General features: G+C 34.0%; 1 protein-coding gene across 3 annotated transcripts; it reads right to left on the bottom strand.

The window, feature by feature from the left end:
• Positions 1-16315: 16315 nt before the first annotated feature.
• Positions 16316-20826, bottom strand: LOC123224948 (protein cornichon homolog 1-like). Of its 3 annotated transcripts, XM_044648741.1 has the most exons (5): positions 20718-20826; positions 20493-20611; positions 19768-19949; positions 18332-18454; positions 16316-16669 (listed from the first exon to the last, which is right to left on the bottom strand). In XM_044648741.1, exons 2-5 carry the CDS (start codon positions 20571-20573, stop codon positions 16609-16611), a joined length of 447 nt encoding a protein of 148 aa, XP_044504676.1. In that variant the 5' UTR covers positions 20574-20611; positions 20718-20826; the 3' UTR covers positions 16316-16608. The 3 variants fall into 3 exon arrangements, with proteins under 3 accessions (XP_044504676.1, XP_044504677.1, XP_044504675.1); XM_044648742.1 differs by having other exon boundaries at positions 19858-19949; positions 20493-20819; XM_044648740.1 differs by having other exon boundaries at positions 20493-20812.
• Between the last annotated feature and the right edge of the window lie 4141 nt (positions 20827-24967).

Genomic DNA, 24967 nt, shown 5'->3' with positions numbered 1-24967 from the left:
AAACTGATTATGCTCTCTAAACACATGGGTGTGTATAAACGCACATAACCATGTGTCACTTAAATTTTTAACTAAATACTAAATTAGCTTATCTAGTTTACATGACAAGGACACACAAGCATGACCTCCCTCACACACGATTGTGTGTCACCTAAAATATACACTTTGACTTTTCAACTCATGTCGACATAAGTAACAAGACTATACTACCCTTGAGAAATATTGTGGGTGTTATAATTCTTCCCCTATTAATAGGATTTCGACCTTGAAATCCACTGGAAATAGCTCAGGATGGTTTTCGCTTTTAGTATGTTCCATCTCCCAAGTGGCTTCCTCGACTTTATGATTCTTTCACAATACTTTGACCAATAGGATTTGTCGGTGTCTTAATTTTTTGATCCTCTTATCTAGGATCTAAATCAGTCTCTTTTCGTAGCTTAAGTCCTCGGATAACTATGCCTCCTTAAACCTTAACACATGAGAAAGATCACCTATGCACTTACGTAACGACAAGACATGGAATACATCATGAATACATTCCATAGGTATCGATAACACAAGCTTATAAGCTACCATACTCGCTCTTTCCACTATTTCATATGGGCTGATATACCTAGGAGCTAATTTACCTTTCCTCCCAAACCTTATCATATGTTTAAAGGGGGTTCCTCTGATGAAAACTTTGTCACCCATACTGAATTTTAAGTTTCAAAATCTCTAATTGGTATAACTCTTTTGTTAGTCCTAGGTTTGCTTCTTCCTTTATCTAATCAACTGCATATTCTTGATCATTTTTTAAGTCAGCTTTAGCCTAAGGGATTAAACGAAAACATCTCTCTCACCTAACTCGTCCTAATAAAAAAGAGAGTGGTATCTCCTACCATAAAATGCTTCATAGGGCACTCTTTGAATTGTCACTTGGTAGTTATTATTATAAGCAAACGTTATTAAGGATAATATCTCAACCAACTAGCCCTATGATATAAATAGCAGGCTCTTAACATGTTTTTTAGCACATGGTTGGTCATCTTTTACTGACCATTTTTTTGTGGGTGGTAGGTTGTATTGAATGCTAGATTGGTACCCAATGACTAGTGCAAACTTTTTTAAAAAGCTGATACAGACCTCATATCTCTCGGGTACTCTATACAGTCAAACAATCTTTCTCACATATAACTTCTTCAACTGATCTGTAGAGGTGGTTTCTTTAATAGGTGAGAAGTATGTTATCTTGGTTAACTTGTCCACTATCACCTAGAGTGCATTGTAACCACCTTGAGCCCTCGAGAGTCTAATTATAAAATCCATAGAGATGTGTTCCCACTTCCATTTAGAAACACTTAGAGGCTGAAGTAAACTTGATGGTCTCTGATGCTTGGTCTTAATCTGCTGACACGTGAGACACTTAGCAATGTTTTCAACTATATCTCTTTTCATGCCAAGCCAATAGAAACGCTTTCTCAATTCTTGGTACATTTTTACACCTCTGGGGTGGATAACGTAAATGGAACTGTAAGCTTTCACTAGAATCCTTTGTCTAAGTTCACCTCTTGAAGGCATATATGTTTTATATTTAAACCTACAGACACCATCAATTACTCTAAATTCTAGCTCAATGTCACTTGAGGCTCTCTAAACTTTGTTCTTACACTAATCATTTTGTCCCTGAGCTGTCTTCATGTCTTCTATCAAAGTGGACTTAATTTCTAGTCATGTTAGAGCCCTAATCATTAGTTCAATCTACTTTTGGTACAGGTCTGTTTGAATCTCCCTTTGAACCTTCAATTGTGACAAAAATATTTTTTTGTTAAAAGTGTTTGCAACCAAGTTGGCTTTACTTTGGTTGTACTTAATGTCACAATCATAGTCCTTTACTAACTTGAATAATCTCCTTTGTCACATGTTCAACTTTTTTTGAGTGAAAAAGTACTTGAGGCTTTTATGATTTGTGTGCATATTGAACCTTACCCCATATAAGTAATGTTTCCAAATCTTTAAAGCGGACATTACTACTGCCAACTTCAAGCCATGTGTGGGGTATCTAGTCTCAAAGTTCTTTAACTGTCTAGAGGCGTATGCTATCACCTTGCCTCTTTGTATCATAACTACTCCTAGTCCACCATGAGACGCATTTGTGCAGAAATCATATTCAACTCTCTTCTTAGGAAAAACCAACACCGGAGTAAAATTTAACCTTTTTTCAGCTTCTAAAAACTTTTCTCACATGAATCTGTCTATTGGAATTGAATTTCTTTCTTTGTAAGAGTTGTAAAAGGTCTAGCTAACTTGACAAATCCTTCAACAAATCGTTGATAGTATCTTGTTAAACCTAGAAAACTACAAACCTTTTTTATTGTCTTTGGCCTTTGCTAGTCTATTATTACCTCGATCTTACTCATGTCCACTGATATCCCTTTTACTAATACTATATGCCCCCAAAAAGTTACTCAATCAAACCAAAATTCACACTTAGTGAATTTAGCATATAATTGTTTCTATTTTAACCTTTGCAATGTAATTCTCAAGTGTTGGTTGTGTCTTCTTATGACTTTTAAAATACACCAAAATGTCATCTATGAAGGCAATTATGAACTTATTTAGGCAATCATGAAATACTCTATTAATCAAATCCATAAAAACTATGAGAGCATTCATTAGTCTGAACAACATTATAACAAACTTGAAATGTCCATAACTCATTTGGAAAACTGTTTTGGGAATATTTTGTTCAACTACTCTTACCTAGTGGTAACTAGATCTCAAGTCTATCTTTAAGAGCACCATTGAACCCTTTAACTAGTCGAACAAGTCATCAATTTTAGGCATGGATACTTGTTCTTAATGGTCAGCTTATTAAGCTCTCGATAATGTATATTCTCATAGACCCATGTTTCTTTTTAACAAATAAAATAGGAGATCCCCAGGGAGAGTGACTTAATCAAATGAACCTATTCGCTAACATTCATGGAACTACTTATTTAACTTTTATAGTTCAGTTGAGGCCATTCTATAAGTTACCTTGGAAATAAGTGTTGTGTTCGGTACCAATTCAATGTTGAATTCAATCTCTCGTTCAAGAGCTAAACCTGGTAACTCCTTTGAGAAAACATTTTGGAATACTCAAACCACTAACATCTACTTTATACTTCGACCTAGTTTTGCTTTACTGATTACATGGGCTAGGAAATCTGTGCACCTAGGAAACTTGTGCACCCTTTACTCAATATCTTTCTTGTTTTCATGGCATTAACTAACAGGCTTTTGACACGTCCTTCACTGAAATCAAACTAATCTCTATTTCCTAGGCTAAATCAGACCATCATGTATCGATAATCTATTTCAACTTTGTTCTTCCCTAGAGAATCCATCCCAAGGATCATGTGTCAAAGTCTGGTATCTCGAACAGTATTAAGTCTATGAGAAGTTGTCTACCCTAGATGTTAATGGTCTACTCTAACATTGTTTACTCATTGATTATTGTCCCCCTATCTAATAACTCTATTTTAACCCTTTTAGTCACTTTAACTGGTTGTACTTTTAGTCTATATACCAAACTTTTAGTTATGAAACAATGTGTAATGCCATAATCAATTAAAATATAAATAAAAGTATTAAAGAAGGAAATCTGACTGGTGACTGCTATTGGTTGGCCTTTGTTGACCCCTGGGTGATGGTGAAGACTTTAGTAATAGCTCTACTAGTTGACTACTCAATTTGGGTTAGGTCTACTAGACACGCTCTGACTATGAGTCCTGGCTGATAGCAGTAGTAGCAAACCATCAGTCCTATCAAACATTCTCCCTTATGATATCTATTATACCTCTGGTTGGTTAGAATCTCTGGAACTCTTTTTTTCTTATTCCTCATCTAGCCTTTCTTCTTATCTCTGGCCTAGAAGGGCATTTTCCTCATTTTCTCTAAGAAACTTCCTTTTGGGTAAGGGTGCTATTATTGCTCACTTGTTGTAATGGCACTAGAATTAGAGAATATGAAGGTACTGTCTAGGTAGAACTTTGACCATACATCCTTATGATGAAGATTTCTACCTATAATGCTCTACTCAAAGCCTCACTAAATGTTGTTATGACATTTTGGGCTATAACTGGATCAAACCCATAATGAATTTCTCTATTTGTCACTTCTTGGTACTGGCTATCTCTAAGGTATACCTTGCCAAATGATTAAATTTGGTTGAGTACTCTTTTATTATGTTTGTGCTCTAGGTCAATGTTAATAACTTTTTAGCTCTAATACAAGTCAAATATGTTCCTCTATATTCTACCTCAAATCTCTTTATGAACTCGGACTAAGACGTCTCTGAGGTTTAAGTCATTTTTCTAACCAAGTTCCACTAAGTCCTAGTATTAGACTTCAAGAAGTAGGTGGATATCTAACCTTCTCATGATTAGTCATATAGAACAGAGCCATAACACTTTCCCTTAACTCAAGCTACTCCTTAGCTGTAATCAAATCTTTGGCACCATTAAATTTTTTAGGTTGGTGTATGTTATGTAGGTTAAAGATAGGATACTACTAGGTCTTAGATGAGGTTACCACTACTAGTATTGTGGGTGCTAAAGTCACCTCCACTGATCCCTGTGCCTGTGACAGAGGTACTGGGGCTGACTCACTAACCTAAGCTAGAGCAACTCCTTGTTCCTCAGACATCTCATTATAGGTATTTTTGACATCTTGAGTGTTTAAAGTTAGATGAGGAGCTGAGGGTGCTACCTTCTCACTTTGGCTCTTCTGAAGGCTTTTTGCCTATGTATTTTGGGTGTTTATTCTAATTCTCCTTATTTTCTTGAAAACTCACTTGTTAGTCTCTATAATAACTTAACAAGTATATATATAAACTGTACTTATAGTGATCGACTATGGGTGCGGTTAGTGTAGCGTGAGAGGCTTATACTCCTGTGTACTAGGCTACATACTATTTTCAAAAAACATCTTTTATTTTCAAAAACATTTTTTGGGTTTTCAAAACTATGCTCTAATATCAACTATAACATCTTCCTCCAGAACAACTGCCCTCAGAAAGAAAGACTTACTAAATTGATTGTTGGAGCATATCATTTAATAAAATTCATAAAAAAATAATAAAAATGTATTAAAACACCTTTACAAAAAAAACTAATTTGGAAGCATATCAAAAAATGTTTATCAAATCCAAATCATTAAAAATATATCGTCTAGTATAACTAGAATAAAACTGAATGTAAATAAGAATATGAAAAATGATATAAATGCCCTACAACTCTACACCCTTTGACCATTACTCGTCCCACAGTCGTCACAATCACCTATACTCTCACACATAAAGAAAATGAGATGAGTGATAAACACTCAATAAGTAGGAGATTTTGGCTGATATGCAATCCTTAAAATTCTCTTAAATGCCTTTAACCTTAAACTTTATCATCTAGAGTTGGCATCAAACACCTTATTGAATCATGATAGGTCCTAATTATTGAATTAGTGCTCATACCCTACTTTGGGGTTAATTAGGCTATACATCTAACATTTGGGTCAAACTGTGTCCTTACCTAGTCACTAAGGAATCATTCCTTCCAGATTCCTATCTGAAGTGATGTTGCTGAACTTGGTAGAAAAATTTAAATCTAGAAGTTATATTGTAACTAAATACTAGGTCGATTGATTTGAATCGAATATAAGGATTTGACATCTTGGCCATGCGATTTCTCTCTGATTTTCCAACTCTGCTATATTTTAACGGGCTCTACTATGAGCGTTACCCTACTATGGGTCAGACGTCTAGAATAGTTACTCACGGTGCCCCCTTGTAATGATCTTAGAATGATTAGCATGTTTATATCTTTTTAACTTCCCCCTAACTAATGCCATGTGCCTTTATGTACTTTAACTGATTAGTACAAGAGGTACTATTACATAGCTTGAAGGTTTAGTCTATCATTCGGGATGACCCTTTTCTCTTAGCCTAATGTTTGAGTCAAATTTCCTTTTTTACCCTTTATACACGGGCGTGTATCTAACTATTGTTTAGCTTTGACTATTTTTTCCCACAGCAGCTACCTATGTACCATTGTTCATAATACATAGACGTGTCATCCTATACACATATGTGTATCTCTTCAACTATTACTTCTCTATTATTTCTCAACAAGGTTATTTTATAAGGGTAGTTAAGTTAATTTACGTTTCTATTCAATCATAACGAAACTATGTACTAAAGTTTTACATATCCTAGATGACCAATAATTGATCGACTACATCTATAGGTTGCCATAATGTCAAGAAAACCTACCCTGAAGTCTGAAGATTGTACACACAAACATGTATCCCATACCACACAATCGTGTGTTAATTCCAAGATTCGAAAACTAGCTTAGAAACGTACCCTACTTGGTTTCCACAGTTTCTTTCAAGCACAAGTGTACTCAAGCACATAAAGTTCAGTCAAAAATCAAAAGCTAACATCACACGGATCTTGAAACACACCACAAACCTATCTAGGGCTTTCTCATGTAATAAATCTTGCTTTCCTACATGATCAATGCAAGTTTAATCAAAATTTCCTTTTTACAGACATTAAAAATGATCAAGAATTCAATATAATGCACATATACTCTTATCCATATGCATATTCATGCAGAATCAGTCATGGCATCGATAATTCCTCCCATACACATTGATATATAGCGTTCTTGCCCTTTAATCACTTTTAAACCAAGTTCTTTATCATCACGACTATGCGCGTAATTATATTTAAGTTTATTTAATATCAAGAATCCTAACTAACCAATAATCAATAGCAAAAATGTGATCAAAACTAAAAGAGCAATTCATACTTATCTTGCTCTTGTAAGATTACCATACACAAGTAGCCCTCATTTTATCTAATTTTGACTACGATTGGTCTATTGAGGAACTTTGCTAGAATTGTCACCAAGAAGTTGGATGATCAGTCTTTGGATACCAGTTTTTCTTAGGGTTTTTAAAACTGATACCTTAAAAGCACTATGATAAACCCTTTATAAACTGATTTTGTTTTCTAAACAGACAGTGAGTGTCAAGGCACACGGACATGTGTCACTTAAATTTTTAACTAAATACTAAATCAGTTTATTTGACTTATATGGCAAGGACACATAGGTGTGACCTCCCCTACACACGGTTATATGTTACCTAAAATATAAATTTTGACTTTCCAACTCATGTTGACACAAGCAAAAAGACTATACTACCCTTGAGATGTGCATGTGAGTGTTACAATGTGTCACCCACTTAAAACTCATATTTTGACTTTTAAAACATGTCAACTCATACAAAAAAAAAAAAACTATCTTATGCTTGAAACGAACTTGTGGGTGTTACAATAAACTCATTTATTGATGTTCTATATTTTTGAGAATTATAAAGAGTGTTAGAAACATGTGTGAATGGATAATTATTAGTGTTGTTAAACTGTGTTAAGGCTGAATGAACGTATAATGATGAAATTGAGAAAGTATACTGAAAATATGTAAGTTGAGATATTCATCATCGATGTTCATTGAATTAAATTGGCTTGAATGTTTTCACCTCATATATGTTTATAATGTTTGATTGATCCTAGTATATTGTTAATTGAAGTTATGATAGTGGGGTTCATGTTTATTTTCTTTTTATTAATTAACAGTGATGCATGAGTTCTTATTCTTGGATGGATGATGAGCCTTTATTTAGGGATATTTGTGTGTTTAAAAGGAATAATGGTGATCTGTTTATGGTGATTAAAGAATAGAGAAACTAATTAGAATGTGTTTGATTAGACATGTTTGTGAAGCATGTCGAGTTACAAGATGAAATTTAGATTATACGATTCAATTTAGCTTAACATGATTATTGACATTACATCATGTCTCGTTTTGGGTTGGTGATGTTGGAATTAATCTATGTGGTAAATAACATGAATATTTCAATTCCCTTTTGTTAAATAAGCTTGGTCATTAGCTATGAGATGATTTGAGTGAATATTACTTATATTCATGTATTGAATTTGGGTTTGTTGTGTGTGCTATATTGATGTCGACATATTTGGCCATTGTAAATAGTGTATATCAAATCGATTGAATTAATGTTGTTCTGGGTTTATTGATGAATATTGTATGTTATAAGACCTATAAAATCAAAAAAAAGATAACGATGGTATATATATTGACTTGCATGTGAATGGAAGACTAAGTTTATGCTTTCAATGATTTGGAGACTTTGTGCATATGTTTGATGTGATGTTATTGGTCATTTAAAATGTTTTTCTTTCAAATAGCAGGAAGAATAGTGTTAGGATGGATGGTTGATTAGATAGTGTTATTTTGAGATACCTAAAAATGAATTTCAATAGCCAATTTATGTGAATTTAGGTGAATTAGAATTCTAGAAATTTAGCGACACATGCCTATATGTCTATGAGACATGTCTGTGTGCATTCAAGGAATTTTTCCCAATGTTAATTGAGTCCATAATAGTGTGAAATTGGGAATAGACACATGGTCATGTGGTATGGGACACACGATCATGTGCCCTGCCCAAAGAATACACACCCGTGTGCCTAGATGTGTATCCATATGGATAAAGTAATACATCCCTATGTATGATGGATACATACTCATGTAATTTTGAAGAAATTTGGAATAAAGACATTTGAAGTACATAAATAGTATATGAAGTTTCGATATGAGTATATGGGTTTGAAAATGACTAATTTACCCTGATAAGAGATGAATGAGAGGAAATTATAGATTAAGTTCTTAACAAAGACAATATGAGGTTAATAACAGATAATGTACATGACTCTATGAAAGATGGTAATAAAAGAATTTGGGTGTGCCTGACTATATAGATGACGACATGAACCTCAACTGTAATAGTTTTGAGTAGGGCTATATTCGAAGCAAGCTTGTTTAGGCTTGAAATGAGCTTAGCTCAACTAAGCCCAAACATGAGCCAGAGACAATGAACATGAACTCGAGCATGAACTGGGAAGTAAAACCAAAAACAAACCCGAGATTGAACCCAAACTATAGTCTTGCTCAACTTGCAAGCCAAGTACAACTCAATTGAACCTTTAGTAAATGACATCGTTTCTAGTCTGACCCAAAGATAAGGCTGGATTCAAAGTGAACATGTTCAAGCTTGAAACTAGTTTAGCTCAAACAAATTCAAACATGTGAGTGAGTAAAATCAGTAAGCTTGAACCTAAACTTGAGTTGAGCTTAGTCCAAAACAAGTTGAAAATGAGTCAGGCTTTGTTTAGGCTTGACTCGACTTGTTTCCAACCCTAGTTCTGCGTAAAAAACTAGAAATGGTGTACTATAATGTTATGACTTGTCATCGAACTATGTGTAGTGTGACATATTATCGAGCTATGTACAGTGTGATTGTACCACCGAGTTGTATGCAGTATGATTATGAAAGCACTAATGCTAGTATGTGTGACCTTGATACCTTGGGATGATCATGTATCGATGCAAGACACTATAACATATGGGATGCTCGTGCACACACTAATGTTAGATGTCTTAACACATGGGATATAAGTGTGATATTGGGAAAGGTTCGTTGTCTTGCTCTCATATGATATGGTTTCCATAGCCTAAAGCTCAGGTAGCATTTGTACTGGATACACATTATGATTGACATCTGGAATGTCTTATACTTTCACCAGGTGTTTGGGACGCTGATATATATTGTTTGGCTTTAGTTATCCAAGATGACATTGCAATTGAGGATTAGGTGATGGGCTTTGAGATAATTCGAATGGGCATCAGAGATGAGGGAGAAACATGTAAGATACCATAAGGAGATTGATTAAAAGACATATATGAGATGAGGATTATATGTGATGTGTGTTCATACATTGGATGTCATAGGTTCAACTACTTATTGAGTGTGTTTCACTCACCATTTTCCTTTATGGTTTTGTATGTAGGATTATAAAGCAACGAGGCGGCAATGGGAAGCTAACGGGTAGGGCTGGACTCGAATTGAGTCTATTCGAGCTCGAGCTCAGCTCGAACGAGCCTAAAATGAGTAAAACCTATAAAAGCAAGGTCGAGCTCGAACTACTCGCCAAATTTTTCAATTAAAAATTTTAATATAAAACGACATCATTTTGACCAATATATATTAAACCGACATTATTTTAATAATGAAATAGTTAAAAACTAGAGCTCGAAATGAGCCGAGCCGAATTTCAATAGAGTTTGAGCTTGACTTTCATGAGCTCAAGCTCAGACTCGAGTTCTACTATATATAAACCGAGCCTAGCTCGAGCTCAACTTGGCTCAAATTTAACCCTACCAACGGGTCAGCTTGAGGTAGTGCATGAGTAGGCGTTTTTGGTCATTTTGCATAATGTTTTGTATTTATGTAATTGAACTTATTAGTGGTATTCATACATTCGATTTTATGACCTTGTGTTCCAAAAATTGAGATTGATAATATGTTTATTATAAGTTAATATATTTTTGGGGATTGTAGGAGCGAATTATTTATTGTTGTGTGTCTTAGGCAAAGTTTTAATTAGCTCATCTCTTCGGATATCTATTCCAACTGAGGGCATATATCTAGAGAGGGTGTTATAGGGTCTATGGTGTCTTTTATACAGTCAGACACTTTTTCTATAGTTAGCTATCTCATTTATATCTTTTCTAGGTCTTTCTAGGTCAAACCCCATCAGAGCACTTTACATAAGAAAAAAATGGCAGTTCTAAACTATTGGAATGGACATCACTATGTCCTTGCTCTTCGTTCATTTCTAAGTTCCTAAATGGACATCTCTTTTGTAATGAACAAACATTCGCCCTTTTTTGACTAATGACACACTAACCCTTGATTGATGTCGTTAAGTCCCTAGCATTTGTTCCTCTCTTATCCCTTTCGTTCACCTTATAATAATAGGAATAAACATTCGTCTTATACCAAACGTACGTTCCAACTAAGTACCATAGGACAAACGTGAACATATGTTTCTCATGTAAACGAAAAACTTGTCTACTACCTAAAGGGTGAACGAATGTTCTTGCAAGCAAGAACGAACGTTTGTTGCATTTGGAATTTGCATACTCTACTAGTTTCTACAAGTTTTGACAACCCAAATGCAAACCAAAGGCTTTACTTCATGTCAAATAGACCTTAGATGTTCTTAAACATGTCTCCAACAAGGCATAACCATTAAACATATCTAAATTCGTAGATCATGAAATCAACACACAATAAACCATGACTTCATAACCATTAAGCATGAATAAATATATCCCAAACTACATTTTTTTCCATACTTCGAATTCAAACCTTAATACTAGGTTTTTTAATCATCATTATACAAAACTTTTATGCATATTAATAAATCAACAAAACCACAACTATCAACATGTAGCAAAATGCATAAAAGGGAGATGAGAGACCAAACTACTTGTCCTCTAATGAATGTTAATTCTTTGCATGGTTTTGGAGTTTCTGATGTTCCTTCTTTCCTTCTGATGAACTCTGACTCTGGCGCGTTATTTTGCTTTGAAACTAGATTTAGGGTAAAAATAATGAGTTCACATAACACTTTCCTTTTTATTTTGCCAAACAGGCCTAATGAACTATCATTACTCTTCCACGAACAACCATTCATATTGTTATCCAATTAAGACACATCCCGAAATCACCGAGAAATATATCTTATCCAAATTCAAATTGAACGATCACAAGAATGAACATTCACCTTATCATGCATGATCATTTGTCTTATCATATTTACTGTTTTCGCACTCTTCTCGTGAAAAGACTATTTTGCCCTTCATTATTCACAAACAGACATCCACTTTTGCGATGAATGTTCTTTCTCTCTTTACAAATTAAATACTCATTTAAATCACAATAAAATAGTGTAGAGAAGACTAAATTGCCTTTGGGCTTATTTGTAGGTATTCCAATAATTGAGTTTTAGTATGAGTGATTTTGTTTACTTAATTCGTTTTATTCGATTAAGAGGTGTTGATTTTGATTGATGAACAAACTATGCAATTGTTAATAGGCAATTTTGTTTTTTTTTTTTTTGTTTTTAATTTTTCAAGTAATCAAACTATTGATTAATTTTTTTTCTATTTGTAGTTCTTTTATTGGTGTAATTTTTGAAGAAAATGATACAACCATTATCTAAGTCTTAAAAGGGTGATAGCGATGAAAAAGGAACAATCGTCGATGAGCATCCCACCATCAATTTCATATCATTTTAGTTTTTTAATTATTAATTAGGGTGGAGGTTTTTTTTGGATTAACTATTTAAAAAATTAACTAATTTTATTAATAAATTTAACAAACATGTGTAAAAATAAAATTTTTAAACTTAAAGAGTGGACATGTTAATTCATCAAAGGCAAGGGTGGGAACGGTCATTACATGGAAATAATCAATGGGCTAACTATTATTTTTTAAGTTTATGAGCTTTTTGCATCAGTATATACACAATGTTGCTGTAGGATGGATGAACGTGTGTTTGAGTTTCAATTGAGGCCAATTTTTTTTTGCCCCTTTCTAGGGGCGTTTGGTTAAAAATTTATAAAGATTACCCTAATAATTTATTTTTTATTATTTATATTACTTTATTTGATTTATAAGTAATAGGACAAAAGACTTATTCTGCGCCCCCCCCCCCCCCCCACCCCAAAGTATGTTGTTTTCTCAAGTTTCTCCCTTTTAACTTTGAAAATCTCAAATACTAACCCATAACTGGTTAAAGTTAACGATTTTAAGGGTAAAATCGTGATTTTATCTATAATATTAAAAATAAACTAAAATATAATTTACTTTTTCTCCCCTAAACTTTAAAAACAAAAAGTTTTCCCCTAACCTAAGTTTTAAAAAATGACAGTTCCCCCCTAAAGTTTAGTTTTTAGATCTCCGATGTTATCTCTAGCTCCATTGCCGATAGCTTCTCCCTCTGATAATCTCTCTCCACTCAATTGGACATCTGATCGATGTTTAATGAAACTTCAAAGATGACGAGAAACGAAAAGCTTCGTTGAGAAGATGAAGCTTTTTGTCTTCCTAACAAAACTCTTCATTTCCCAAGCTTCGTTGGACACCGATTGGGCGTCCAACTGGGTGGAGTGAGACCGCCAGAGAAAGAGGAAGCTTTGGGAGGGAGAGATTATTGACAATGATGTCGAAGATTTGGAAACTAAATCCTAGGGAGAAACTGTCATTTTTTAAAACTTGGGTTAGGGGAAAACTTTTAGTTTTTAAAGTTTAGGCGGGGGAAGAGATTAAATTTTAAGGGGTTAGGGTTCCATTAATTTTAATCGCGCATGGATGGGTGAATGAAATTTTCAAAGTTAAAATATGGGAACTTGAGATTAGAGGATATTTTGGGTGGGAAATAGTCTTTTGGCCTAAGTCATAAAATATTCCAGTAATATTTTATTACCAATTGTGATGTGACAGATAATATAAGAGATAATTTTATTACCACTTTCACCTTAGCTATTAAAAAATTGTTAAAATAATATTGATTTTATTATAACTATATCTTAATTTATTAATTTTTTCAGGATAAAAATAATCTCATTTTCAATCAATATAAAAATATTTTAGAATAATTAAAATTAAGGGTATTTAAGTAAACCAATATATTAGAATTTTTTAATTACCTTTAACTAAATATAATAATTATTTATACTTATCTATTTTTACCATATTTTATTAAATATAGTAATAATTTATACTTAGTAATCTTCAATGTAATATATCTTCAAAGTAATATTCTTATTTTAGTAATAAAATATTTCATAAACCAAATGCCCCCTCAAAGTTTCTTCCTGCCCCTAGGTAATTTAAATTAAGCTCCATCCATTTGAGTGGATAAATACCATCAGTCATGTTTTTTATTTTTTAATTTTTAAATTTTAGCACTTTACTTCGAGGAACTTTTGAACATACATTGTCTCAACTCATTGTTAAAAAAAAAAAAAAAAATTCTAATTTATAGGAAATATACACTTTCAAATAAATTATATTAATATACTTATACAAAATGACATGAAAATATATTATTGGATTATTTTGAAATAAGAGAAAAAAACAACCAATCACATCACTTGATCACATATTGTTATGTCATTTAATATATAAATTAATAAAAATTATTTAAACATATATCATTACTTATGACTGAATATAAGTAGATAGTCCCCTAAGGGATAGCTTAAGTGTTAAATGAAAACACTTATCCAAAAGAACATGAGTTCAAAATTAAGATTAAACCTTTGAATTACCTAATATAATGGTTATGTGGGGTGTGGTCGATTCAGCTCTAAAGGGTGTGATTTCACTCAAGTAAGGGTTGGTTATGAAATGTGGATGGTGATATGAAAAAAAAAAAAAAACAAGTATAAATAAAAAGAAATATCTTGATTGTTGATTGAAAATGTGAGGATGAAAGTGCTGATCGCAAAGGTAGAAACAGAGAACCGAGAGAGCAGAAGAAAGCCCATAATATAACACGGGAATTAGAGGAAACTCAAGAACAAGTTTCCCAAGCAACAAAAGACAGCAAAAATAGTGGGCTCTACTTATTCTTCACTTCCCTCTGAAAATAAATTAATTAATTGTTTAATGATCAGGGAAATGGTTGGCTGGTACATCGAACGGCCAGACATTGTCCAATACAATATAGGCCCACTTGAAAACGACCCATCTAAAACATGACCCACTTGATGTAGCCCAAATCAGGATTTTGATAACAGTGGGACCATTTGTGGGGGGGAAGACACCGAGACAACTTACAGTCAAGTCCAGGACCCGAAAAAGACCCAACAGCTCACATATTAATTGAAGTCGGGTCCACACCTTAGGTGGTTAGAATGGCGCTATCAAAGGGGGCCCCACTTGATGTTTTTGAAATGGGCCAAACTTTCAGTTATTAGTGAACTTTGATTCTATTATAAAAGGCAAGCTGTTGTCCGGCTGCCCACAGTGTCGGGTGTAGGACATTTTGTCAAGATAAAGTGGGCCAACTTTATAAATAGGCCCAGAGAGACTATTAGTGCAGTACTGCAACTTCCTCCTAGTCGAAAGTAAAGTTTATGATTTACCGTATTGATCGAATTGTTCCAACCATTTTTATACTAAAAAAAGTTTGCAAGATCTTAGCCATGGCTAATTCTTGTGCTTGGCCCACTTTTGAAAAATAACACAGGTTTCAAGCCCAAAACGGTTATCTTGGCCCATTATCATCATTCCCCTCCAGATTACCCAAAGTCGGGGGAGACAGCAGGTTTTCTTTCTCTGAGCAGATTCATAATATTCAATACTGCGTTTCACCTATTCAGAAACCCGAAAGTTTCACTCAGAGTAAATATCTGAGCATTGATGTTATGAAAAGCTTTGGGAACAAATGAAAGTTGACTGAGGAAGCTCTCGAGAGGTAACTTAAGTGACAAAGGAGTAAAATTTTAAACAAGTAAAAGTTCAAATTCCCTCTAGAGACATATCAAGATGAGAGGGCAAATTAAATTCCTAATTCATCTCAACAATCTGTAAGGTCAAGTTGGGTTTGTAACCCATTAGTCACTCTACTCTTTTCAAAAAGAGAGAAAAAACCCAAGGAAATCACAAGAAGCATATTTACAGTTTTGGCCATCCAGTAATCCCTTAAACACACAATTTAGATGTGTCCATATTAAAGCGAATCATAATGAATAAATGTAAATGCAGAAGCATCATGTGTTAATGTAAAAGCAGAAGTATAATGTATGTATTAATGTAAATGCTGAAGCATAATCAAGGAAAAACTAATCTAAATTCAAATTCTCGAACATCAAATTTATAACAAATTAAACTCCCATCTATTTCCCTCATGCAGGATACATGACTCAATGGTGATTATCAAACAAGGCAGTAGGCCATGCTAGCCGACAACATGACAAGGCCCAAGGCATAGCACAGACCCCTGGGTTGTGCCTCCGTAGGCCTTTAATGGGCCGACATGCCATTATATATATTTTTTAATTTTTATTATTTTTCACGGGCTGTATCTTAAGGCCCCTGCATGGCTCGTAAAGCCCACAGGCCGTGCATACCAAAATTGAGGGGGCTAGGCTGTGCCATGGGCTGGCCTGGCTCCTTTGACATGTCTAGTGATTATAGATACGCACTGTCAATTATTGCCAGTAAATGATCTGTGTACACATGAAGTAGAAAAAAAAAAAAACAACAACAACAATCTGGAACAAGCAAGAGTGAAAGAGATTCATTAAAATGAGATCGACAAAAGGAATTGGCTATGAATCCATTGAAGCATCACTGATTCGAAGCATCCACTTAAATTACTCTCCAAGAGAGAACTGTTCTCACATTTTAAATAACCCAAACCTCAGAATACATGCATCATCCCAATCAATGAATAAATAGAAACACATCCAATACTGACATTTACAAATGGTAACCAACCTGACAACAGTTTGGTAAAACTCATGCAACTTCTATGTACTAAGTCATCTATTTCTCTGAGCCAAGGTTTCATTTTTTTACGTGCATTAAAACCATATAATAGAGACATGTGAGGTGAGGTTACCATAGTTCTCAAGTAGTGGACAGTTAAAATGTATGTAGGTCATCATCCATGCCAGACACAGCTTCAAAAGTTGCTATCGCAAGGCTGCAAATTACAAGTTATCATTAGCATGACCACAAGAGAGAGAGAACTGAGGACCTCATAAAGGTGAGTAAAGAAATTACTAGCAGGCATCAGTATTGTCACAATTTGATAGATAAATGACCCAAAAAAAAAAAGTTAAAAATAATTTAAAAGTCAGCAGTTTTGATGGCATTTAAGACAAATCATGGAACAATTCAGAAAATAAAGTGACATAAAGCAGGACAAAATGGTACATTTGATCCTTAACTCTCCAGCACCCAAAAAAGGAAATAACAGTAACATTATTGTACTTTTTCTCCCTATGTTGCAGATCAATACAACAACAAATCTAAATAGAAATGACTAGCTTCCTCATTTATATGACATTATAAATTTGTGATTCTAATTTTTTAATGTATCTCATATCCTAAAAAGATTAATACCCTAAGATGTTTCATAAATCACTGCCATTCAATTTGGGCAATGATCTTACTAATATGCAAACGTGTGTGATTTCATCAAAACACTCAGTAAAAAGTTGCAATCCTCACATTTAAATTTCATTATAGTTCCTTCCCAAAAGTACTATTTTGGTGTCCAACCAAGATCACCAAAGATATATATCTATAAAAAACAGAGGTGGGTCATTGTCCAAATAGTTTTTCACCCCTATCCTACACCATGCTAATCAAACCTAGGTGGCCAACCAAAGAGAGTGGTTGGTAAACCACCCGGCTGAACCCTTAGGAGCGGTAAAGTAACACACAAGAGCAACATGTGTCATTATTATTGCTTTGTATGGTATAGTGCAAACACAGATTATTATTGAGTAAGCTTAGCCGCAAAAGCTTAGACAGATAGAAAAGCACCAAATAAAAATTGAACTCTGAACCACTTTCTAGCATGAAAGGCAAATTGGTTTGGCAGACTTGCCACATGGACACAAACACGCCTAAACACATGGATTAAGCAAACACAAACACACAAATAGATCTAAACACAAGCCCATTTTATAATGAGTAATAATTTAAAAAATGAATGAAATGGGGATTCAAACACAAGACTTCTTAGTCAAGCTAGTCTCAACCATGTTGAGTAATTGTTAATCCGAAAATTTAAGGTTATATTAAAGTGACCAACTCTAACAGTTATAAATATTATTCTTAAGATTCTTCATGAGCATTTCATTACCATAGCAATATCAAACCAATAATTATCAGATTTCTGAGCCCAAGTGCCTTAATTATTGAATTCACATGTTTCAAGAGCAATGTAAGGAAATTATGTACAATATGTAGGCTATTCTCAAATTTAGGAATATCCATAACCAAGTAAAAATATTTAAGAAAAGCAAGTAACATTATATGAATGAAAATATATTGAAAAGTAACTCATGCATGTCAAATTAAAAAAAAAAAAAAAGGAGTATGAGCCTCATATGAGCAAATGATGCAGTACTTCAAAGTAGTATTGAGTTACACAACAATCTCAATTATTCTAGAAAGGAGCGTATGTCTCCAAAATCAAAATGGTGGACCAAAATTTTGCCAATAGCAATAATTCTACACCCAACCACAGGTGAAACATTAATTAGAAAAAAAAAAAAATGCAAGTTAGATATATAGAGAAAAAGTGTATGAAAACAAACAACCATGATAATTACGTATTAAGTAAACAACATACTTGAACACCACTATGACAAAGAAAACCACGTAGAAACCAAGCTTGAATAGTCGAAGATTCTTCTCGACCTTAAGATTTCTGAAAACTTCGGTGACATCAATAAGATGCTGACGCTTCATATACCTGAAACATTCAATTAGTACAGCTATGAAAGAACCATAATCTCTCAGGAATCCACAAGAATAAATTAAACAGACACAAGGCATATTATGTCAAGTAGAAACTCACATAGGTTTAATTCTCATTCGTCAAATCATCACATGTTCATTATGAGACCACAACATACTTTCCAGTGAAACCATTCATTTATCACTATATTATTACTTGTATAATCTTTTTTTATTTTTATGCTATCAGCCATATAATTAAAAGATTAAGGCTCCAGAAAATCAGATCAAAATTAAATCTTTTTGGCAATTGAACAAACTTGACCAGGTATGTCCTCTTCCAAATGAGCGTGATACCAAATAATCCAATCAGTGCATTTGTCAATGAATTCAGAGGTAGAATTTTCTGCAGATCTTAGTTTATGACAGTAGACAATTAATCCCACATAGGTATTGTTAGATACAGTTATACATGACCTAGTATATGACAATAGGCAATTAGTATCATCAACTTAAGCAATGTGTAATATGGTTTACCAAAAGAAAATAAGGTAGCCAAATAGATGTTACATGGAAACCCTGCCAGACTGTCATTTTGGACACGGCCAACTAATGACTATTAAGGAGCAAAGGATATTGTGTCTTTTCATTTCTTTATTCTGTTGTTGCAAAAAACTTTGCCTTGATTAAGCTGAAGTCCAAGATGAGAGGATTGATCGGAGATAAGTGGGGCATCTATTCATGCATCAGAGGCTTCATTACTCCGAAAGTCATTACAGGACATAGTAGTTCTGGGAAGAATCACCTAGGGGACAGAGTGGCCAGCTAAAATAACATAGGTCCTTGATTTCCAGTCACCAGCATGGAAATTGATCGGTTATACAAAAGAATAAAGATGGTCTTAGATGGCCACTTTCACCTAAGCAACAATTATAGCTACTTTCCGTTCACCAAATTTAAAGAAACTAGGTTAATTTTGCTCAAGTATTTTCCAAGAGAAAACAAATGTTGGGAGTTTTGGACAAAATTCTTAACCAATCAAATTTATTGTGCTAACAAAACATAGACTAATAAAGTTAAATCAATAGCATCATATTTCATAATTCAACATATTGATGTCTGGCCTCTAGCAAGCATGATCCTTAAACCAAAACTGATAATGCCAACAGTCACATCTTAAGAAAGGGAGAAATTTCCAACAAACCAATCTTGATTCTTGAAGAGAAAGATTGCTGCAGATGAATACTGGGAACCATAACAATTTAAAATGAGGGGGAAAAACACTCTATGACTGTAGTCCCTTATATACTAAAGAGATAAAATACTTACAGAAGCGCATGATAGCCAGCAAGGGGAAGTGTAATGAGAAATATTAGCCAATGCCCTGTCACAAGAAGAAGAACAGAGAATACTCCGTACAGAAGAAACTCTTTTACAACCCAGAAATTGATGCTAGCTGATGCTTCAAAAGGATTCATTTGGTCACCCTCCAAGTCCACTAGGCACAAAAGCTACAGAGATCGAGCACCATGTCAAATAAATTTGACTAGAGACCATAAATTTGACTAGAAAACCGAAATTAAAACTAAGTATCTCTGCTCTATTTATTTTCCTCTTAGCAATCACACAGTAGCATTAGACTTTAGATCAACACAACACTAAGCATTGGAGTTTAGATTAACAAAACAGTTACAATGATAGAATTTCAACTGCTTCATAGCTGTGGAAACTGAAGAAAGAAAACATTATGGGTTTGAAACTTCCCATTATCTTTTCCTTCATTCTCATAATCTTCTCAGCAACCGTAGAAAATCTCTAGATTAAGATAATTTAAACAGAAAACAATAACAAACAAAACGTAGTTAAGTATTTAGTTAGATCGTTACCAGAAAAGTAAACAAAAACACACCCCGAAAAATTTTAACTCCAAAACCCTATTTTCCTTCCATAGCTCAGTTCTCTCGGTAGCCAAAAGTACAGTATCGATGTCCAAACGGATTTAGATTTGAAAAAAGAAAGAAAAAACATTTATTAAAATAAATTATTAATAATACCTGATAGAAACTTGAAACGATGAAGGCCAAGTTCATCACAAACATGAGAAGCCAAAATAGAAGACTCCATGCTACGGCCATGACCGTTACTGCCAAGTCATGCAATGCGCGTGCGTGCCCTGAGAGTTATTAGTAAAGTTTGTAAAGCTTAATGAGTGGAAACACTGTAGAGTGTTCAAGTGACAGCGTTATCGAGAGAAAGTGAAAGAATTTGTAGAAATATACATCAAGTGCGCGGCGTTGAGGAATTGAGATAGATTTTAAATGTGCCCCTTTTTCACTTAGATCAGAAGGATTGAAGTGGGGGTGTCAATCCAGAGCTAAAACTTGATCAATTGAATTAGGTCTTAACATTTTGATTATATATTTGGATATATAAATTATGTGTTATTTTATTAATATATATATCATTTATACATTTAATTATATATTTAAAAATATATACATATAATATTATTCAAACTTAATTTATCGTATCGTATGTCTTTTTCAGTCAAAAAATTATTTTCAACCTAAGTTTTAATACAAAGACAAGTACACATATATGAGATTTCAAAAACTAAAACACTCATTCAAAATCTAATTTTTGTTAAAAATTTCAATTAGAATGAGAGTTAAAATCATTATTTACCAAAAAATTTAAAAATTTAAAAAGTTTTATAATATTTCCTTCTCCAAATTTAAAAATTTCACAATTTCCTCCCCTATATACAATTTGAAAAGTGACCATTTTTTCTATAGAGTTTTTTTACTCTTCTCTTCGGTGATGATTCATTGTCACCAGACCTCGATTGCCCTCTTCCTCACATAAATTACGTCATAAGTGGGTGTTTGAACATTTGATACACTTAATATATCATAGTAACTTTTACGGTAATATATTGTATTGTGTGATACACTTAATATATTATAGTAACTTTTGATATGCCTTAAAAAGAAAAGGTGCATAAATACAATAGATATAAGAAAAGAAACTATTAGTTTTAAAATGAATTGTGTGAATGTGAAAGTACTTGATAAATCATTTATTTATTAAGTGTTTAATATTATGTTTTCTTTTTAATTGTTTTATAGATAAGAGATGAATTACAAGGTGACAAGATAAGTGAGACTTATTAAAATTAGTTGCATGAGGAGGGACTAGGTTTTATTATGTTATATCATTTATGTATTTTAAGACTTTGTATTTATGCTCATTCACGATGTCTTAGATTTTGAGTTTATGCATGAAATTGCTTATATATATAGTAAGTACTTAATATTATATGTTTCTTTTAATTGTTTTTTAGATAGGACATAGCAGGATGAGCGAGAATCATAAGAGTTAGTCGCATGAGGAGGGATTGGGTTTTATTATGTTATGTCATTTATGTATTCTAAGACTTTGTATATTATGCACGTTGTCTTAGATTTTGAGTTTATGCATGAGAGATAATTTCATTCATACTCCACTTATCTTATTAAGCTTTTTTTTTTTTTAATATTAGAGTTGAAATAGTTTTGTTTTTGATGTATCTCCGACCACTTCAATATTTTTGACCCCCAAGTTTTTAGCCATGCACCATTCAACCTAAGCTAATGAAGGGAATGAGGGAAAACTCCATGCAAGCCCAAAGAACCTTTGCCATCTCCAAGTTGGCCCAACTTTACTTTTGAGTGCACTCTTATTACTTGTATCCAAGACCTTAATGAAATGAAAGCTGAAATGAGTCTAAGAAGCCAACTACAAGCCCACTTTGAAGCCTAAGTAGATGAGGTAGCCATCCATCACTTAAATTGGACCCCAAGATGCCATGAAGCCCATTTAGTTGTGATGTATATGCGGCTCCATTGTCATTTTTGGGTTCCAAGTCATCCTTAAGTCTCCATGCAACCTTTGAAGCCAAGAAGAATGAAGTTCCAGCAAATCCCAAGCCAAAGGAAGCATTGCACCTTCGATTTTGGCCCAAAACCACTTTTGGATATAGTCTTATTACATCCGCCCAAGGTCCAAATGAATAGCTTGCTCCAATTGATCCAAAAGTGCAACTTTTGAAGTCCATCAATGGTTCAAACGTCCAAGCATCATTTTGAGAAGCCCAAGTGAAGTTACAACCATCCATCACTCCATTTTGAAGCCCAAAAAGGTGTTCAAAGCCCATTTAGTTGGATTGTAACTAAAAGGGAAACAAGTAACTTTAGTTGGTGGACATAGTTCCACCTTTTAGGGAAAAGTTGTTCCCTTTTGTTGTTTTCTTTAATTAATATGGTATGGTCTTAGTATTGAATGAATGATTAAGCTTAAATGAAGGGAAAAGCTTCCATGTCAAATTAATGCCCAATTTTTGCCACCACTTGCTCTTGTATATGAAAGTGGATTTTCACTTGTAAAGGCTAGACTTCTTTGATAATGAAATATTCAAGTAAAGCTTTGTAGCTTTTCTTTAGTTGCTTTTTCCTTTATCCAATTCATCTTGGAGGAAGAATTGGTGGTGGAAGACCCAAGGTTGGTGGAAATTTCTTTTATGCCTTGGTTAACTTTCTTATTACCCTTGAAATTCAAAGTGTGAATGTGTGTGGTATGCCCGGATACTATTCACAGTGTGTGATTTTGCCATTTTCAAATTTTGTCATCAAACTTTGAAACAAGTTTTGCATGCCTTGTTGGTTGAGTTATGATTTCTATAATATACCATTAGAAAGCTCTTTGAATACCCTTTCCAATGATCTATACTTTGTATGTTTTGGAGGTCATTTGATTGGTTAAATTGGAAGACAAAGTGCTGTTGTGCCATATGAACATTAATTTCCAAATTTGAGTTTGTGAATTGTTGCATTGCCTTGATGGATATGCACCATTTGGTATCAGAGCCTAGATTGTTTGTGTGATTTGTTGAGTGATTTCTATCTCCCGGAGATACTGTTCACAAAAACTTATTTTGCCTTAAACACAAACCTTCCTTAACCTAAACACTTACCAATACTCACCCCAACCTTTAAACACTTATAACCATTAACCTTTACCTACTAGCCACTACCACAAATGTCTCATAAAAGAACTTCATCCTCATCCTCCTCACCTCCTCATCCTTGGGAATTTACTCACATGGCATTAAAAGAAGAGGTCAAATGAGAACTTAAGGCCATTAAGGACCAAATGAATCAAATGATGCAAATGATGAGAGACTTGACCCTCACTCAAAGTCGGGCACCCTTATCACAGCCCCAAACTTCAACACAAAGCCAAATACCCCCTCCTCCACCTCACCCGACCCAACTATATCAACCAAGAAGACATATTAGACCTTCCCCTCCTCCTCCTAGACATCATAGGGAGGAATTGATGCTTCATGATTATTCAAGTGAGGAAGAACAAGAGAGGCCACCTAGGAGAGAAAAGGATGATGATAGGGGTTTAAGGATTGAAATTCCAGAATTCGAAGGGAACATGAGTCTAGATGATTTTGTTGATTGGTTACATGCTATTATTGAGAGAGTTTTTGAATATAAAGGCTATTCGGATGAGAAGAAATGTAAACTTGTCATCTTAAAATTCAAGATTATGCATCCTTGTGGTGGGAAAATCTTAAAAGGTAAAGGGAAAGGGATGGTAAAGAGAGAGTGAGATAATGGGAGAAACTAAAGAAGCTTATGAAGAGAAGATTCCTTCCGGACAACCATAAACAAGATCTTTGCCTCAAGCTACACACCCTTAAGCAAGGAAGTGATGGAGTAGAGCATTACATAAGGGAGTTTGAGAAGTTATTAATGAGAAGTGAGCTGCCAGAAGTGAAAGAGCAAACCATTGCAAGATTCATTGGTGGTTTAAACCAAGACATTGCTCATATGGTAGAATTGCAACCATATTGCACCTTTAAAGATGTTTGTAAGTTGGCTATTAAGGTGGAGAAGCAAAAGAAGGCCATGAAGTCTATGGTTGCCAAGCCATTTACCAAAGGAACTTCATTCTACAAAAGTCCTCCTTTCAACAAGGGAACTACCTTCCATAAAGGTTCCCCATCCTACACAAATGTTGTTGATTCTTCTTCCAAGGAGAAAGGCAAGGAACAAATGATGGAACCAACTAAGGACAAGCCTAATATAGTGAAGACCAACCTCTCCAACAAAAAGTGCTTTAAATGCCAAGGCTATAGACACTTCCAAGCTGAATGCCTTAATAGGAGAGTTTTATCCTTGATAGAGATACAAGCAATTGAAGAGTCTAATCAATAAGAAGAAGAAAGTGAAGTTTCCAGCCATGAAAGTGATGAAGCCAACAAGGAAGAAGAAAAAATTCTACAATGAGCTGATGAAGGAGAGATGTTAGTGATTAGAAAAGCATTGCATGCCAAGCCTCTTCCTCATGAAGAGTAAAGACTCCACATTTTCCAATCAAGGTGCACCATTGAAGATAAAGTGTGTTCTTTAATTGTAGATAGTGGAAGTTGTGCCAATGTAGCTTCATCTACCTTAGTGGAAAAACTTTGATTACCTAC

Source organism: Mangifera indica, chromosome 9 (assembly GCF_011075055.1).
Source record: "Mangifera indica cultivar Alphonso chromosome 9, CATAS_Mindica_2.1, whole genome shotgun sequence".
Classification (NCBI taxonomy): Eukaryota; Viridiplantae; Streptophyta; class Magnoliopsida; order Sapindales; family Anacardiaceae; genus Mangifera; species Mangifera indica.
The sequence above is the reverse complement of the archived record's forward strand: the minus strand, read 5'-3'. Positions and strand labels throughout refer to the sequence as shown.